The sequence below is a fragment of the Fukomys damarensis genome, unplaced genomic scaffold, assembly GCF_012274545.1.
Source record: "Fukomys damarensis isolate Sample0158 unplaced genomic scaffold, DMR_v1.0_HiC HiC_scaffold_24, whole genome shotgun sequence".
Taxonomy (NCBI): Eukaryota; Metazoa; Chordata; class Mammalia; order Rodentia; family Bathyergidae; genus Fukomys; species Fukomys damarensis.
In genome coordinates this window covers 67,335,296-67,354,058 of record NW_022900936.1, presented here as the reverse complement: position 1 = coordinate 67,354,058, position 18,763 = coordinate 67,335,296, and the positions used below count along the sequence as shown (strand labels likewise).

At 43.8% G+C, this 18,763-nt stretch overlaps 1 protein-coding gene across 3 annotated transcripts in view; it reads left to right on the top strand.

Annotated features, from left to right (window-relative positions):
* Nucleotides 1-18,763, top strand: part of Mylk (myosin light chain kinase) — a 224,230-nt gene that overhangs the window by 39,045 nt on the left and 166,422 nt on the right. For all 3 annotated transcript variants that reach the window (XM_010618082.3, XM_010618079.3, XM_010618089.3), the window contains exon 2: nt 3,526-3,693. In XM_010618082.3, the coding sequence (XP_010616384.1) occupies nt 3,529-3,693 (165 nt within the window). In that variant the 5' untranslated portion in view covers nt 3,526-3,528. The remainder of the gene's footprint in view (nt 1-3,525; nt 3,694-18,763) is intronic.

Here is an 18,763-nt window from a genome sequence, read left to right as displayed (position 1 = left end):
ACACACACACACACACACACACACACACACACAGAAGAGAGGCAGTCAAAATTTCCAACATGGGCCAGGAATTTAGCTCAGTGGTGCTGCCGCCTGCCTTGTAAGCAAAAGGTCCCAAGTTTGATCCCCAGTACCCTCTCCAAAAAAAAGTTCCAACATAAAAATAGTACATGTTTAAGAAGCTGGAAATGCCAGTTACTCTGGTTTGATCCTTATACATGCTTTGAATTATCACACTGTACCCCATAAACACATATAATTATTGTACCAACTAAAAATATATGACTATTTTGAAATGATTCTACAAACATGCACAAAACCCAATAACATAAAAATGGAAAAAATAGTTGGATCTAAGTGGTACATATCTGGGGTGCTCATATTATCATTCTTTCTACTTTTCTATATGTTTGAAATTTTCCGCAATGACATGTTCTTTAACATTTCTGTATCATTACATTCATGTCATTATTTTCTTTGTAAATGCACACCCATACCATTAATTGCCTGGCATTCCGCTGTAGATAACCAGTTATCATTGTTGGATATTTAACCAGATTTTAAAAACTATACCTAGCGTTTGCTATAAATAATGCAACCAGTGTTCTTATATATAAACTTGAAACTACATCTCTTATTCTTTCCCAATAACCTATTTCTAAATGTTGGTTTATAAGAAAAGAGATGGACAGATTTTTCAGTCTCTCTCTCTTCTTTCAAATTGCTTTGCAGAAAGCATACAAAGTAATGTCTCCCTGGGTGGATATGTGCATACTGATCTCACTGTGCTTTCACCAGCATTATGTGTACCGCCGATGGCGAACCTTTTAGAGTTTTCAGTGATACAAACGGCTCACTGTGGCCTGCGTGAAATAGGCTCACCACCACTGACTGTATATCATCTTTCTTTTCTAAATGTTAGTTTGTTTAGCTTAAAAATACCAGCTTGTTCTTAATTCACAGTCTTGGGCTCTTCATTGGTTCAATGGTCATTTGTGTTTTGTGGCCTATCCAGGTCGTATCCTCTGCCAATTTATCTGCTGGGGTGATTTCTTCTTCTGTGTGTTCTAATTCTTCATTTTCATTTTATCTTAGATTATCAGCCATCTTTTAATGTTGCTGACAGTGTACTTTGATATATAGAAAAATAACTTTACATGTGAAATTTCAAATGTATTTAAATGGAACTGTTTTCCACATTTCTCCTTTTTATGTCAGCTTCAGACCCTCTCCCTCCAGCCAACTCTGAATGCTGTGGGAGGTAAGAGGCCTGCAAATAGGAACAGGGCTCAGGTGCCACACACCTGGGCTCTGATGCCAGGTTTGCCCCCTAGTAAATATACAACCTTTGGCAGATTTCTTAATCTCACTGGCCACAGCTTGCTGATCACTGAAATGGTGAGGATGAAATTATCTGTTTCAAAGTGTTGCTTTAAGGAATAAATATGCTTAGTGCTGGTCCTGATATACAGTAGGTGCTGTGCAAGTATTTGCTTTTATTATTGCTTATTACACTGAGTCTGTGGAGTCCCATCATTTGGAAAGGAATTTTGTTTGCAAAGCTAATTTCTTAGCAGTGAAATAGAAAGTCAGATTTGCCCAGCCAGGTACCAAGCTGGTCACTGTGTTTGGTAACTTGAACTTCAATAGATATACTCCTATTTTACTTTTGTTAGATGTTAATTTTAAACCAACTACTTATATGTCCCCTGTACTACTGTGCCTTTGAGTCACAAGTGTGTGACTGAATACCTAAAGAAAATGCACAAAAAAGCAAAAACTAAGAACGTGCATCTCACCTATTAGGAGATGTATGTCCTGTGCCATGTACCAGGCCCCAGGGATTTTGTGGTAAGGTGTAGTCCCCATCTGGAGCTGTCCCTGTCTGCTAACGCCCCAGTCTGAGCTTGTAACCTGGAACAGGCAAACTCAGGATGTGTTCCAGGTGGTGACAACAGTGACTGGAGTGTGACGACCCAACTTCCCTCAACTGTAGCCTGTTTTCTGATCTGTCCTCTGGCCTTTGGATCCTGCTACCCCTCCATCATTCCCATCTTTATTTACAAGAGCCAAAACTCTATAGGAAAAAATAGGTAGTATCTATATATTTTTTTCTTTCCACCATGTAAAATGCACATTTTTCTATATTCATGAAAACAAAATTACGTAATAGAATTTAGATGTGGCTTCACATGTTTGTCCTTTGGGCTGTGTGGCATGGACAAAAAGACCTCTGGGACCTGATAAGTCAGGGTTCAAATCACATGTCAGCTGTGTTATGGGTAAATTATTCTACCTGTTTAAGCTTAGCTTCCTCATTTGCAAAATATTGATTAAACTTTGAATTATTTCAGTTAAATAGGTGTGTAAGATCTGGTGCTCTGTTCCACAGGAGGGGCTTTTTAGTTAACAGTAATGCACATTTCAGCAAAGCTGGGAAAAGGATTTTGAGTTTTATCACCACAAAGAAACAATAAGTGCTTAAAATGATGGGTATGCTACCTACCCTGATTTGATCATAACATGATGTATACATGAACCAAAGTAATCATGTTGTGTCCTGTAAATTATGCAATCATTGTGTCAATAAAAAATTAATAAAATAAAAACAAACATGATAAAGTATCATCTTCCTTATAGTGTTTCGAACACAGTGAGTATTCAATAAATGATAATTTATTATTTTTACAAATTGATATTTTCCAGTGTTTACCACAAAATGTATATAAACTTGAAAATAATTAAACACTCCAAAAGTCAGACATTGCTGCAATAGGTAGCCACATATTCTAGCTTCTTGCATCAGCCCCTTTGTTCCCATGAGCCTGGCAGCTGCATCTTGTCTGTCCTGGACCAAGAGTGCAGACTTGAGGTATTCTTGTCAGTGATGACATCCTTTTGCCCTGTATCCTTGGGCACGTGACCCTGTTGGGCCTGTTTTAAACAGATAAAATACTTCCCTTCTCTGAAGTTCTGTGGCCTTTGAGCCTTTTCCTCAATGGAAAAAGTTCTAATTCTGTTAGGTCTATCCCTTCATTCAACCAGACTCTCTCTTTCCTTCCCCATAACAACCCCCAGCTCCTTCCTTTCTTGGAGTATGGATGCCATTTTTCTGTAGCCTGTGAGCTCTGTAGTTCAACAGCTTTTACTTCCTACACAAGTGGCTCCACGCAGATGTCAATTCTAAAGGATCAGTGACTCTTCAGTGCAGATTTGAGTGATCTGTCATTAAACGTCTGCAACACCCAGTCTCCCTTTTCTTGTTCCATCCTCCCTTTCCTAGAAGATGGGACCAAGGATACATGGAAGGTTCCTTAGAGGACATTGGGGAAGCAGGCATGGCTGCAGGCTCTGTCTAGCCCAGGCACCTCCTGTGGAGAAGTTACCAAGCCTCTGGTGGACACCAGCCTGAGGGGATACCTGCTCCTCATCACACCTACACCCTCAGGCTGAGCTGTGACACCCAGAGGGAAGAGGGGCTGTGCTGGGCCTGACCTGACCTGGTCTCCTTTCTTCCTTTTGCAGACCATGGGGGATGTGAAGCTGGTTGCCTCATCACATGCATCCAAAACCTCCCTGAGTGTGGATCCTTCAAGGATTGGCTCCCCTCCACTGATGGAGGCCCCTGCTTTCATTCTGCCCCCTCGGAACCTCTGCATCAAAGAAGGAGCCACAGCCAAGTTTGAAGGGAGGGTAAGAAGTATGGCTGGATGACAGCCTTGTGGTGCTTTGGGCAGGGCCATTGTTCCTTCTGGAAGCTTTTCTTCAGCAGGCCAGAAATTGTAGAAGACTTGGTCTTCGTTTGGGCCGTCATATAACTGAATACCACTTTGCCCTGTTTCTTTAGTTTATGGTAAATTCTAGTCTGTGTTGGAGAAGGGATGGAGAGGGACATGTAAGCTGGCCATGTTGAGATATTTTGCCTTTGATGTAGGTTGTGTTCTAGGTACATGCTGCCGAATCATAGAAGACATGGCCTGATGGCAGAAAGAATACAGCTTGAGTTTAAATATGTGCCCCCACATCTGGACAATTGAGAACCCACTGATTTTTCTCTTGCCTTTTCCCTGATGGCAGTATTTAGTTAGTTAACCTTGAGTAATAGGATAAGAGATGATGGGATGAGACCCTTTGCTCTGTTCTTTTATGAGGCTTCCATTTCATCTTCTGCAAACAGACATGACGTGACACTTCTTTGTCACTTTGTATGAAATAGAAGAAGACAAGGACATCAAAGAATAGCTTAGAATGCCTAATGTTGTGCCCAGCCAGAAAAGAAGAAGACTGTAGGGGACTCTTTGGGTTGTCTGTGGCCTCTTCCAGCATGGGAGCTATTCTGTTTTCCTTACTCTGTTCACCTCCTCTCATTTCCATAGCAGGCAGCAAAGAAATGACAGGAAGACTGCAGGTGCTTAGAAATGGCTTAGAGGACCATAAAAAAGAGTAAAGGACTGATTCACTATAGATTAGGAATGAACCTTGGAAACATTTTGCTAAGTGAAAGAAGCTGCTCATAAAATAACAAATACTGCATGGCTTCACATACACAAATGTCCAAAATGGGAACATCAGTCAAGACAGAAATGGGGAAGGAAGGATCGGGGATGGGGCGGCACGGTGACTAATGGGAGCAGAGTTTCTTTTTGGGATGAAAATGGTATGAAACTTGTGTAGTAGTTGCCTAGCTTTACAGATATTCTTATTAAATATTGAATTATACCCATTAAAAATGAAACATCAAAGAAATGCCTTGGATAACAAAGTTGGTCTTATTTACATTCTTACTCTTCTGCCTTCCTTCCTGCTTATTTGTTTGTTTGTTTTGAGACAAGGTCTCGTTGTGTAGCTCAGGCTGGTCTTGAACTCACTATGTAGCCCAGGCTGGTCTCGAACTCAGCGATCCTCCTGCCTCTACCTCCCAAGAGCTGGGATTGCAGGCGTGCGCCACCACACTGTTTCTAAAAGATGAGCTCCTTCATTGATTCAGGAGGACATGGAGGTAAAGAGACGGGGCAGCTTCCTTACATCCAATGGTGCCCTTGCTTTCATTGCTGCCTTGGAGTTGTGTAATTTGGGAACTTTACAGAATGAGCACTGGCTCAGCAGGCAGCACACCTGAAGTCTCACAGCTTCAGTGAATCTCAGCTTTCCTTATCTGAAAAAAAAAAAAAATTTGGCTGTTTCTGGTATACATGGTATGAGAAGAAAAGCTCATGGTAAAAGGTACTTCATGATGCCCAGTAGTGTAGCAATGTAGCATTTCTCTTACTGGGTCAAAATTTATGTAACACATTTAGCTGTTATAAAGTGAACAATTCCATGTCATTGGATGCATTCACAATGTTGTATTAGTCAGATTTCCGTTACGGTAACAAAATACCTGAGATGAACCAATTTAATCAGAGGAAAGGTTTGTTTCTGTTCATAGTTGAAGAGGTTTCAGTCCATGATATCTTGGCCCCACATTTTTTGAGCATGTGGCACGGCAGACCATTATGGTGGGGAGTACATGGTGAAGAAAGCTGCTCATCTCATGGTGAGCAGGAAGCAGAGAGAGAGAAACAGGGAGTGGCTGGAGTCCCAGTACCTGCTTCAAGGACGGGCTCCCAACTACTGCACTGATGGTATAAATCACGCCAAACATTCACAAAGAGAATGCTACACTTCAAGAATACTGCAGTAAGCACTGCGATAGTTTGAGTCTTGAATGATCAAAGGCTGCTGTGTTAAGGCTGGGTCCCCAGCCCACAGCACAACTGGGAAGTAGTGGAATCTTTAGGAGAAGGGACCTAGATGAAGTCAGGTCATTGGATGCAGGCTCTCTGTGTGCTTGGTGAGCCAGAGTATAGGGGTACTTTCTACTCCCCACCTGCCTGGGATTAGCTAGAACAGCTCCCAGCAGTGCACTGGTGCGGAGTGCAGCGGAGGAGGGCTCTCCAGGGAGTGTTCACACAAGGTTTGATTAACTCCAGGAGGAGAAGGTGTAGGAGAAAATGTTCTTCAAATGAGTGTGCTGCAGGTGTGTGTTGTTTCTGCAGTAAAGAACACAGAGACATTTGTTTCAGAGAAGGACCACCGCCAGCAACCCAGAATGAGAAAGCTGGTTATTTTGATACCAGAGAGGAAGGTGAGCTGAGGACATTTCTGCACTGGTGCCCTCACAGGAGTAAAAAGCAAGGTGTTGGCACAGAGTGAGTGTCAGACCTTTGAGCAGGAATCACTAGTATGAAAGACTGCATCCCCAGGGTGGGGGTTCCCTCTGGACCTGGTAACCTCTACCTGCTGCCTCCTGACCCTGATCACAGTGGCCTGCCTCCCACTGGGCACACAGCCTGCTAAGACCAGAGCTTGGTCTGCACCAGGCTTGGTGTCTGTCTCAACTCCACAGGGCCTCAGCTGTCTGGGGATTGAGCTCCTGCAGAGCTCTTCAGAGCACATGTTTTAAAACTGTGCCTTCAATATTCAGTTCTGTACTCACAGGTCCATGTCACAGTCCAGGAGGCCTTTCTACTGCCCAAGGACCTCAACCAGGTCCCTGTGCCCTCTCCAAGTTGCAATCCCTGATGAAGAGTCCCTAGGATGTGAGATCCCCCACCCCCACCGAGAAACACAGTAGACACAGCAAGAAAAAGTTATACAGGTTTGCTCCCACTGCCTCCAGAGCTGGTGGGTACTTTTTGGTTTTATTCCTGAAAGAGGTAAGCACTGCCACCACCCCCCTATGTACCATTTCCTTCTTATATCTATTTTGTACAAAAGACTAACTGGACTCCTTCCTCCAAAAAAGCACAGGTTCCTATCGAGAAGAGGAGAGTGACTTAAGTATGACCCTCATCTCTGTGGGTCTCAGTTCCTTGCATCCTTTAGGGCTTTTTCCAATTTCTGAAAGATGCTTTGGACAGCCAGCATATGACTCATTGCCATTCCCCCTTTCCCTGCCCTTTTCCGTATTAGAGGCCACTCTTGGGGCCATCTTTACAGCTCAGAGTGGCCCACTGACACATTTGAGCTGAAGTCATTGAGAAAGCTTATGGGAAAGCTAGTTCCTTCTGTTTAAAAGGGGAGAAAATGAAAAAGATAGCATTGGTGTTCTCATATTCCACCCCTCTCCTGCTTTCTGCCTTGTGCTGAGAGAGCCATTTATAAACCGTGAGGCAAGAAGCCAGCACACTAAGGATTGGCTGGAAGCAGGAACGAAGATGCTCAGCAGCTAAGAGACAGAAATCCTGAGGCTGAAAGACTCCCTAACATAAGATCTTTGGCTGCAGGAAATTTTACAAAAATGATTCCTAACTGATGAACACCTCATAAGATGTGTGTGGAGACAGCTTCTCCTTAAGTGATGGTGTTAAATAGAGGAGAAGACATAGCATCAGGAGGGACTATGAAACTCTTTCAGAACTTACCACTTCTACTCACCATGCTGGGGTGCAGTTTTCTGAACGTGGCCTTGCAAGTCAGAGCATCCTAGAAGAACTCACGCCTCCCTGTCTCTGGCCATTTGGCTTGAATCGGCGAGGCCTAGGGAAAGAAGCCATCCCTGTGGAGGTGTGTGGTGAGCTAATGGCTTTATGGAGCAATACTGTTAAATCAGGGCCATTTGACTCAGTCTGTCTTGGCTGAAGCTGCTTTTTTTTTCTGCCAGCCCAAAGTTCAAGATTATATTTTCAGAAAATCATAAACTTTTGGCTCTTTATCTCATCAGTGCTGCCTTTAGACCTCAGAGCCCCTGCCTGAGCTCAAATTCTAGAAATCTGTGTTCCTTCTTCCAGCTGTACCCTATCCCAGGGCGGGGAGTCTATGTATTGGGCACCCAAGATCCAGGACCTTCCGGCCAGGTGGCCTGAGTACCTCCCAAAGCCTGCATGGGCCTCTTCCTGTGCACAATCACTGCGAGGCCTGGGAGGCATGGTTAGGGGCATTTGTTTGTGGTGGAGCTCTATGGTTCAGGAAGACCCCACAGGCAGAAGATGTGTTGGGTGGGACTGCACTGTTGCTATGAGTCATTGCTGGGCCTTGGTGCTGGCTGGGGCTTCTGTGTGCACAGAACCAGGCCTCAGAGGCAGCGGCTGACTGAGATGCCTCTCACTGTTCTGTGGCCCATGTAGGCAGGTACAGCATGGATGCACTGGGCTTCTCAACCCCAGGTTCAATATGAAAAGAGTCGGCATTGGGAAAACTCCCCTTTGCCCTGGAATGTATTCTTATTTTTAAAAAAAGGAAATGTGGTGACAGGGCCTGGCTGTGTTGCAAATCTGAGGATCTAATACTTTAGTGCCTTTTTGTATGTATGTGTGGTGCTGGGAATGGAACCCAAGGCCTCACACATGCTAGGTGGCAAGTGCTGCACCACTGAGATGCACCTCAGTACACTTCAGTGCCTGTTGAGGTTTCAGCCAGACTATTGGTCCCCTTGTCACTGATGGAGGCCTTGGGATTAGCCTGGCCTTCTCAAGGTATGTTTGTGTGTAAGGTGTGGATGGCAGGGGAAGGGAATATGAGGAGACCTGACTGAGAAAAGTGGGTGATTCCCTAGTTTCCACTTTGACTGGCAGGGGTGTGTTCTTGCTGCTCCATTGAAACACATGAGAATAACTTTAAGGAGGAAAGGGGCTTTGGGCTCACAGTTTCAGAGGTTTCAGTCCCTGAACAGCTGACTCCATTGTTTCTCTACTTGTGGTGAGGCGAGGCATCGTGACAGAAAAAAGCTGCTCACCTTAGGGCTGTCAGAAGCAGAAAGGGGCGGGGGAGGAGATGGAGATCAGATGTAGGCCCCAAGGTCACACCCCTTGACCTGCTCCCTTCAGCCAGGCTGTATCTCCTAAGTGTCTGCAATCAGACTTTGATTCCATTGCTGGCTGCATCCACGGATGAAGTGAGTGTCCCCGTGATTCAGGCACCTTCCAAAAGTCCCACCTCTGAGCACTGCTGCACAGGGGACCAAATCTTCAACACGTGAACCTTCCCAGGATGCTCCAGGTCCAAAACATATCAAATATATCCTTCTCCTAGTACCTGCTTCCCAGTTCGCCCTCAACTCAGAAGTGTTCAGCTGCCATGACTGGTGCCTTACGAGACTCAGAGTAAGAGTGTGGCCTGCGTTTGGTCCTCAGGAGTCTCAGTGGTGTGGTTCTGGAGGAGGGTGGGTGTGTATAAAACAGCAGAATGTGTCCATGTACCCTTAGACACTTGAATACGTTCCATACATGGTTTGTATAGTAGGAATTTAGAGATTAAGGTGTGGCCTGGAGTGGGAAAACTGGTTCCTCCTGGCTTCTGAGTTCTGCCCTCCCTGTTCATCCTTCCACTTGTGCATTTACTGATCTGCAGTTTGCTCTTTTTATCTCACATCATTTATCATTCTTTCTTCACATCACCGGCTTGATCTACATCATGGATCAGATGCCAAGCTTTCTTTCTTTTTTTTTTTTCTCATTGAGTTTATTGGTACATTTTAGGTATGCAGTACAGTTACATTCATCATTGGGATCTTGTACTTTTACATGACAGGTCTTGGTTCTCATTTTTTCCTCTTGCCCCTGCCCTCCCTTCACCCCCTCCTCCCTTCCCTATATACAAATACTTTTATTTCCATTTTTTCATTTTCTCCTATTTTTTTCTTTTCCCTTATTACCTGTCCCCTACCCTTCCCGCTTTCCCTACACCTTTAGCCCTTTTCTTCCTATTTCACATTGTCAATTATATCAGTAGGATCTTATATACTTTTATAGTTTTTCACACCAGAGAAACTATTCGGTATTTATACAAGTGACTTATTTATTTCACTTAGGAGCATATCCTCAATATGTATCCATTTTCCTATGAATGAATCTAATTTCTCATTCTTTATGGCTGAGTAGTATTCCATTCTGTAGAAAAACTACATCCAAGCTTTCTAACCTTTAGTTGTTCCCCCTGAATTTCTAGAATAGGCACATGACTCAATTTTACTCCATATCAATTTACAATTTTGTCAGTTATTGTTTATCATCTTTTGCTTCCTTTATGAGAGTAGATTTTGAATGATAGTCACCAGCATGTGACTATTTAAATTAAGATCAATTAAAATGAAGTTGAAAATTCATTTCTTAAGCCACACTTGCCATGAGTGCTCCATAGCCACATGAGTCCAATAGCCATAGTGTTGGACAGCACACGTTATTGAACTTTTCCATCATCACCACAAGTCTTGTTGGCCAGGACTGACCCTACTGAATTCAGTTCTTATGTGTTGGTGACCCTCAGCTAGAAGATCCATTGAAAGCCATTGTTCCATTCACAATAGAAATAAGACAGTAGATTCTTGAGAATTTATTTAGGACATAGAATTTATTTGAAGAACAGTGTTATCTCTTGTTGAGAGAGTATGTCTTTCATCTTTGGTAAAGAAAGCTAACCTCGGTTTCCCAGCAAGCTTGTGCTCCCCAGATTTCCACAGCTGTCTGTTGCAGGCTGCCACAGAGTCCCTAAAGCAAGAGGATGTGAAACAGGACAGGTATTGCTGAAAGTTTGTAATTGTTGGCATTTGGTGGCTACTTCAGGCTCAAAATGGTACAGTGAACAGATTTACTAATGTCCCCCTTCCCAAATATGCCACTGAAATAAACAGAGGAGTTCAAATGAGAGAGTGCACACCTGTCACCCCAGCTATCCAGGGGCTGCTGCGAGAGAAGCCCAAGTTTGAGGCCAGCCTGGGAAACTTAGCAAGACTTTGTCTGAAAATAAAATAATAAAAAGGTATGGGGTGATAACTCAGTGATAGACCACTTGCCTATCATGCATGATGCCCTAGGTTCATTTCACAGTATTAGAAAAAAAATTCAGAGAGTGAATTCAGAACTGTACTAACAACAGGAGAAGAGGGCGTTAGTGGCTGAGAGATTTTCTTGGGATTACATTGAAGGCTGTATAGCAGCGATGGTGAACCTTTTAGGGCTTTGGATGATAACAAACAGCCCACTGCAGCACACATGCCATAAATAGTCCACCACCGCTGTATAGGATGTGTCCACAGAACAGATAAATGTTTGAAAGGGCCTTGGCAGGAGGGGAAGCCATATGCTTAAGATTAAAGAGTTCCAAGAGTAGAAGTAGACTGTAAGGTAGAAATTGGGGTGATTGACCATCTGTATAGTGATAAAACTGAAGCTCCTAGTGGAGCTTTTGTCAGTACTCAAGAAAAATATCTTTTACTCCACCATAAGGTAGAAATCATCGAATGGACTGTCCACTCCCTTCACAGACAAACACTAAGTCACTCTGCCCAGAGGCATGCCCCATGTGGAGCCTCTTGTTCAGGGAGACAGGACCACATCTGAGAGGCAGAAAAGCCACCATGGCTGCCTACACTGGGAAACTAGTTCTTCAGTCAGTGATGGTGAATAATGCTTTTATGGCCACTAGATGTTTCAGACTAACATGTATACAACATAATATTGCTATCAAGAAAATTGCTCTTTTTATGATCAACCCATAGGTACAGCTCTATGGCGTTAGTTATAGTTACATAACAGAAAATAAATTTTTAAACTTTGGCGAGCCAAAAGTAAAGCAGTGTTGAAGGTAAGGTAGAGACTGGAAGAAAAGAGTATAGGAACACTAAAGTCCTCATCTTGTACAGTGGGAAGAGAAGAGATAGCATTTAAAATGGATGGGTCAAGAAAAAGGTTTAGGCTGGGGATTTAGGTCAGTGGTGCCGCCAACTGCCTCATGAGTTCAATCCACAGTACCAAAAAAAAAAAAAAAAAAAAAAAAAAAAAAAATAAAAGAAAAAAAAAAAAAAACAAAAGTAATGTTTACTTCGTTGGGAAAAGAAAAAACATGAGAAAAGGAAAAAATGGAAACAGAGTTTTTGTAAATAGAGAAGGGTGGGGGAGGTGAAGGGAGGGCAGGGGGATGGGGAAAAAATGAGAACCAAGACCTGTCATGTAAAGGTTCAAGACCCCAATGATAAATGTAACTATATTGTATACCTAAAAAGTACAAATAAACTCAATGAGAAAAAGAAAAAAAGAAACAGAAGTTTAAATATATGACTTAAAACCCTAGCAAAAGAGGTTAAAAAAAAAAAAGGTCAACTCATTGGCCAAATTAGGTATAGGGAGCTTCTGTATTTGGCTGGTGGTAGTCTCTAAAAGTCTGAGCTAAGATTTACAAATGGGAAGTTTACTATACAATTTTTTTTATGAGTGGTTGTTCATAAAAATGAGATCCAGCAACATTTCCACTTGCTCAGTGGGTGGCATCCACAGGTCTTGTACACATTGCTAATCTCCTCATTCCCAGCTGTGGCAGACAGCAGAAAAGGGGCAGAAACAGCCTCCAGATATTTCCTGCCTGGATCCAGATTTCCTACCCAAACTCTGTGGGCATTTGTGTCTGTGACCTCACCATAAATGCCCAGTAAGAGATCTGCAAATCACAACAAGTTGGGAAGAGGAGAGCCGTGTGAGCCATAGAAGATTTTCATCGTTCATAGTGGAGCAAGTGATGTCTGAATTCTCAAATCAAAAAATAGAAGCCAGTTGTGGCGGCCCAGTTCTGTAATCCCAGCACTCTGAGAGGATGAGGTAGGAGGATCACAAGTTCAGGCCCAGCCAAAGCAACTTAGGGACTTACCAAGACGTGTCTAAAAATAGATAAATAAAAATTAAAAGGCTGGGATGTAGCTGTGTGAAGGCCTTGGGTTAAATCTTCGACACTGAAAAAAAAAATAGACACGAAGTTGAGAGTAGGATGGTGGTCACCAGCGGGAGGGAGGGAAAGCAGAGGAGAGATTAACTGATGGGCGCTTAGTCACAGTTAGATAGGAGGAAGACATTGCCATATGGCAGGGAGTTCTGTAAAGCTGTAAGAAAGGATTTTGAAAGTTTTCAGCATAAAAAATGATCATTTGAGGAGCTAGCTATGTTTAATCTGATTCAAAAATTATACAATATGTACATCTGTCAAAACATACAGCATCCCATTAATATGTAGCATTCATATTTTTGTCACTTAATAAAGAAATAGATATAGAATATTACTTAGAATTATGAAAATGATGAGAAGAGTAAGAGGGAAAGAAACCTTTGCAATTTATAACCTCAGTTTTCCACTTTTACTTTATATATATTCATATTGCTATAATTTTTAAGCAGTAGATAGAAATTACCTTTATAATTTCAAAAGAGTAGTAAAATTCTTATAAAAATATTTGGTAAGCTTTCTGAGTCCAGTATCCAGATTCTATCTGGTAAATGTTCAAAGTTGAAGAGATAATTTAAATTGAAAAAAAAAAAGTAGACAAAGTTTGGGCACGGGAAAACATGTAACTGCATCAAAATGTGTTACACAACACTGCTGGCAGTTAAACAAGTGGAAATTAAAATGCCTTTCAAGTGTTTGTATGCCTGAAAGGCTAGCAAAATAAAAGCTCCCACGAGCCCACGGTTGGGGCTGTGAGGAGATTGGAGGTTTCCTTTGCTGGCAGCACAGAGGATTGGTGTAGCCCTCTTGGGGCTCAGACTGGTGGGATGTCACAGGGACAGGGAGCCCATTGATAGCTGTGCCACGGATTCCACTTCTGATGCTGGCTTAACTCTGAAAGGACAAGGGAGAAAGTAGTTGGCGCAGAGATGTTCAGAGCGCTGTTCAGAACCGCAAGAGGAGGAATCAGTTTGTGCTCAGGGGAATATCGTTAAATAACCATCGATATGGCAGATATTACATAATCATGTATTTGGCATTTTTGATAGTTTCTTCCATAAGTGAAAATGTGTGTGAATAACATAAAGTGGAAAGGACACTGTGCACAGACTGGTAACAGCTACATAAAATCACCGACATGTTCACTGCATGAAATTTGGAAGCATGTGTATAGCATTTTTTTGTTGGAAATTCTTTAAGTGTCTACATCTTTAAAATGTCTTGGTGACAGTTTTTCTATCAGAGAAAAGAAGCTGGCACTATCCAGATACATCTGTCTTTGCTAAGAAGGCCTGTGGGCCCCTATTGTTTTAACTGTTTCCAGTCATCCTGACTGCCTGCCTTGAAATGGAAACAAACCTGAGTGATGGGCCAGTGAGCCGTGAGAGATGGACCCTGGTTGGGAATTCATACAAAAAGCAAATGTGACTGTCACCTTTGCTAATCTTGCAACTAATGACCTATCTACTGGGGAAATCGAAAATTAACTTTTTCCTCTTCTGTGAAGCTTTTTCCTTTTCATCCATCCCCTTGTATTCTCTTCCATTGCCACATTCCAGGAGGGTTATATTCTGCACTCTACAATTTAGAATTTAATTAGATGATTAACATAATGTGCTGTGGAAAGATCTCTGGACTGAGGATCTAGTTGCTGCAGAGTTGCCTTAAAACTTTCAACAGACTACTAAATCTCCATGAACTTTAGATTCCTTCTTATAAAGTCATGGTTTGGATGACCCTTAAGAGGCCATTTGATGGTATAATTGAGAGTGTGAAACAAGAAGAAAATGGCTAAAGGGGAAGTGGGAAGGGGAGGGGAAAGGAAATAAGGAAAAAGAAAAAATGGAAACAAAATCTTTGTAAAAAGGGAAGGGTGAAGTGGGTGAAGGGAGGGTGGGGGTAAGGGGAAAAACAGGAACCAAGATATGCATGTAAAGATACAAGATCCCAGTGATACTTTTTTTTGGGGGGGGTACCGGGGATCGAACTCAGGTCCATGTGCTTGCAAGGCAGATGGCGGAACCACTGAGCTAAATCCCAGAACCCAGATCCCAGTGATAAATGTAACTGTTCACTTTAAATGTACCAATAAACTTAATGGAGAAAAAAAAAAAAGGCCATTTGAGTTCTAAAATTCCATGACTTAGATAGCTTAGTGTGTGATCTGTTTCTCATACCTTCTTTTTTAAAAAGTATACCTCAGTGCCAGCTCCTAAGTAGGTGCCTGGTAAAGAGAGATTATTTTTTGTTCAATTCACAGATTTTCTAAATATTCTCTTGCCTTCTTCAAGTAAGTTCTGTATTTATTCCAGACTGATTTCGAGTGTTTGTATTTGATTCACTCAATCAGTGCTTGCTGTGCACTTTACTGCGAGCTAGATGTTTAGCACTGAAATGGGTGAGGAGGGCCGAGCCCTCACTAGCAAGGGTGTTGATTTGCGATCTGCAAACTAGGTTGGAAGTTGAACCAAATAATCTAAACAGTTGTTTCCATTTTTAACATCTTATTCTCTTATTCAGGGTCTGTTTGTATCTTGGTGGTAGAGTGTTCTTTATCGTTTATTCTCATTACATCTGATTTTTAATAATATTCTGTACTGAGTGTAGCACCTTACAGTATACAAGGGTCTTCTAGGTTGCAAGTAGTGCATGCTAATTGTCTCTGTCCCACTCCTCATCACTTGGAGACCGTTTTTCAGAAGTCGGTGGGGTGACACATGTGCACGGAGCACCAGGGAGGCAGGACAGCACTCTCCTGGAGAGCCCAATAAAGAATGAGGCCTGACGTCTGACCACCTCCTGAATCAAATCTCTCCGTCCATCTGCATGTGGGCAGAGGCATGCAGACTTGTGGCCTTGTGTTCCCAGGTGTTTGTGCTTCTACACCTGCCAGACTGTCCTTTGGTGCGGTCCTTCCCAACAAAGGGCTTCGAGTGCTGCTTCTTGGACCAGAACCTTTCCATGCTTTTGAGGCCAGGCTTGCTGCTTGCCTTTCAGCTTTCTCAACTGTGCTGGGTCAGTTTCCTTACAAACTTTCTACTCACTGTTTTGCTACCCCGGCCTGTGCCATGCACTCGGATCCCTGAGCAGGTCCTCTTAGACGTCTGTCACCTGCACTAACTGGAGTCCACACCCCAAGTGTATCAATGTACCAACCAACTTCTTCCAAATGTCACCTCTTCCAGGGAGCCCACCTTGCTTTTCCTTGCCTGCTGTGTTGCATACCTTTGGCTTTGTGTTCTGGGTGTTTAGGTACTTATCGGCAGAATGAGAGCCCTTTGAGAGAAATTTCTTACTCCTCTGTGGGTTCTCCAAGGCCTCTAGAGTGGAGCCCCACCCATTACTGAGTGAGGATGAGTTTAAATATAGTATATTTGGTGCTGCAGTCAGCCTGGTGATGCCCGAATAACATCCTTTACACTGCCTTTGGCTAAGAGTTTATTGATCATCACAGATCTGGCTTCTCCTCACACTGCTGGAGTGATCTGGAGGAAGGGCTGGCCTGGTGGTCATGTGCCTGGGTATTGGTCTCTAGTGCACCCTGGCCTCTGGACTTGAGTTTCTTCATCTGTGAAATGAGGAGGTCAAACCAGATGACTTCTGGGCCCTTTCCTGCTCCAGCACTCCATGATGTCATTAGAACAAAATGTAAACAGGATTTTGGAGTAGGGACCTAGTTATCCTCTTAGTGTGTTCACCATTTGACCCCTGGTGATCTGGACAGTTGTGGCACTCGGGGCTGACTGCACTAGGCAGTTTGCAGGTTGGTTCACTTCAGTAACACTAGTCACATGTAGGACCCTGGAAAAAAAGGTGACAGAGACCAAGATGCATTCAGAAGATTCACATCCTGCAACCACTGAGGCTCTGGAGGTGCTCCTTTTATATTTGTGCCAAACACCCCAACCCCGAGTGCTAGGTGCTATGAAGGAAGGTAGGACTCATGATCTGATGACCCCTTCAAGTGTCGTCCCTATTCTCTGCCTCTGCTCAAGAACTCTCTGAAAAGAAATGGGTGGGGACAGTGATAGTGAACAGATACCTGTGTCCTGATAGCTGGCTGCTGACGGTGAAGCCGAGGGATGGACTTACTTGTTTGTCTCTCATTTGGTGTCACACCAAGTACCCAGACAGCTCCTCTGAGATTCAGGTCCCTGTCACCCACAAACCCCAGCGGGGCTGCAGGCAGGATGGGGAGGGGCCTGCTGGGAGCTGGGTTTGAGAGGCTGTGCACCATCTCACCTTGGGAGGGAGGTCTGCCTGTGAAGTGTGAAGGACTTGGCTCCACCGAGCTCCAAACCCTGGCAAGCCAGACAGGGGAGAGAAAAATAAGCCTGGATGAGTCTGAGCCAGGAAGGCAAGGCAAATCGAATCAAATCTGGATCCTGATTTAAAAGGTTTTAGGCCGAGCGAGGGAGCCAGGCACCTGAACATACTTTCCACAGCCTGTCACACTAGGCTTGCATCACCCGCAAACAGTGAGGGCAAGTGGAGCCCATGGAACGCTGTACTCCTGGGCTGGAGGACAGGAGACCTGCCCTTACAGCACGCAGGGGAAGGACTGTTTCTGAACAGCCTGGGGCCAGTCAGCCCACCAAGCGTGGAGTGAACCCTGGTGTGTGATTAATGGATTATCTGGGATGGAGTTCTTTTGTAATAAAATCAAATCGGTCTCCACCCTCACCTGTTTTGTGGGTTTGGGATGAAACGCTAGCCACTGTAGTGCCTGTGTCCTGAGTGGAGGCTCTGGAGAGGGGGTCCATCGGGATCCACCGGACACCCAGACTTAGCGAGGTGAGACCAAGGGCTCTGCTTGGAACATACTGTCCCTAGGCAGGTTACTCTGTAAGCCGCTAAAGGGAGAGCTGCTGGTCTCTAGAGATGAAAGCAAAGGTCACACTGCAGGTTTTAGGTGCCCAAAGCATGTGGGAAGTGGCCAAGCAGTAGAAGGGGCTGGACTTCTGCTTGTTGCCTAACTTCTGAGCATGGTGCTTCTGTCTGTCTTGTCATTGGAAGGGGTCTGTGTAGATGGGCTACTCCAGTTGATTCATGGATTACTGATTCTCTTGGCCCTTTTTTTCTCCATTGTCATCTCCCTAAGGAGCCCCTCAATGAAAATCTAATACTATAGGTATATTCTCTGTTTATGTGCTATGGGATTCTCATATAGGAGCTTGTATAAAGTAAGATATTTTCCCTCACAAATCAATTTTTTTTATATTGCCCCCATTTAAGAAAGCATCATATATGGACCACGGGGCACTGCACCTGCCTCACAAGCACTAGGTCCTGAGTTTGATCCCTGGTACCAAAAAAAAGGCATCATATAGATCAAATTCTGTAACAGTTTTCTATTGCAGTGGAAGTGGGAGCCCAAGGAACAGCAAAGAGGGAAAATATGGAGATAACAAACCTGGGCTAAGAATAGCACGCAAAAATGAGCACTCACCAAGTCTGAACAGTTGGTAGAGGTGGGCTACAAATTTGACTATAAATTTCCTAAAAATCCTTTTGTCCTTATAAAATAAACCCACTGGTTCAGAGATGTAATCACAACACACAATGGAAGATGGGTGTTCCTGAGGATACAGGCATCAGCAAAGGAACCATCTGGATTTTAAGGGCAGTGAAAGATGATGCTTGTGCCAGAAGTGGAGGACCCCAGCTTTGCCACAGTTCTCTGCTCTGCCATCCTCTCCTCTCTTGAACTCAGGACACCACACTGACTGCCTGCCCTTGTTCCTACACCATCTGAGGCCGTATTAGCTGACTTCACCTTGTCTCTCTCACAGCCTCTGATCTCCGTGCTGCTTTCACCTGTGCTCCTTGAACCTCTTGTTGCCCCATCCAGCTGAGGGTCAGGCCTCCCCAAAGATGCCAGATGGAAGAGGAGTGGAGGGCAGGACCCAAGCATGCAGTGTGGTTAAATACCTCCAGAAAGCCCGCTTCACCTTGACCTCTTCTTCAGGGACCAGTAGTCAGCCCTGTGCTTGTAAACAAGTGCTAGGAGAGCTCAGCTGATCAGAAAGTGCCAGGCCAGGAAACCAAGCACCTCCGTGCAGTGGGGTCATGGGTA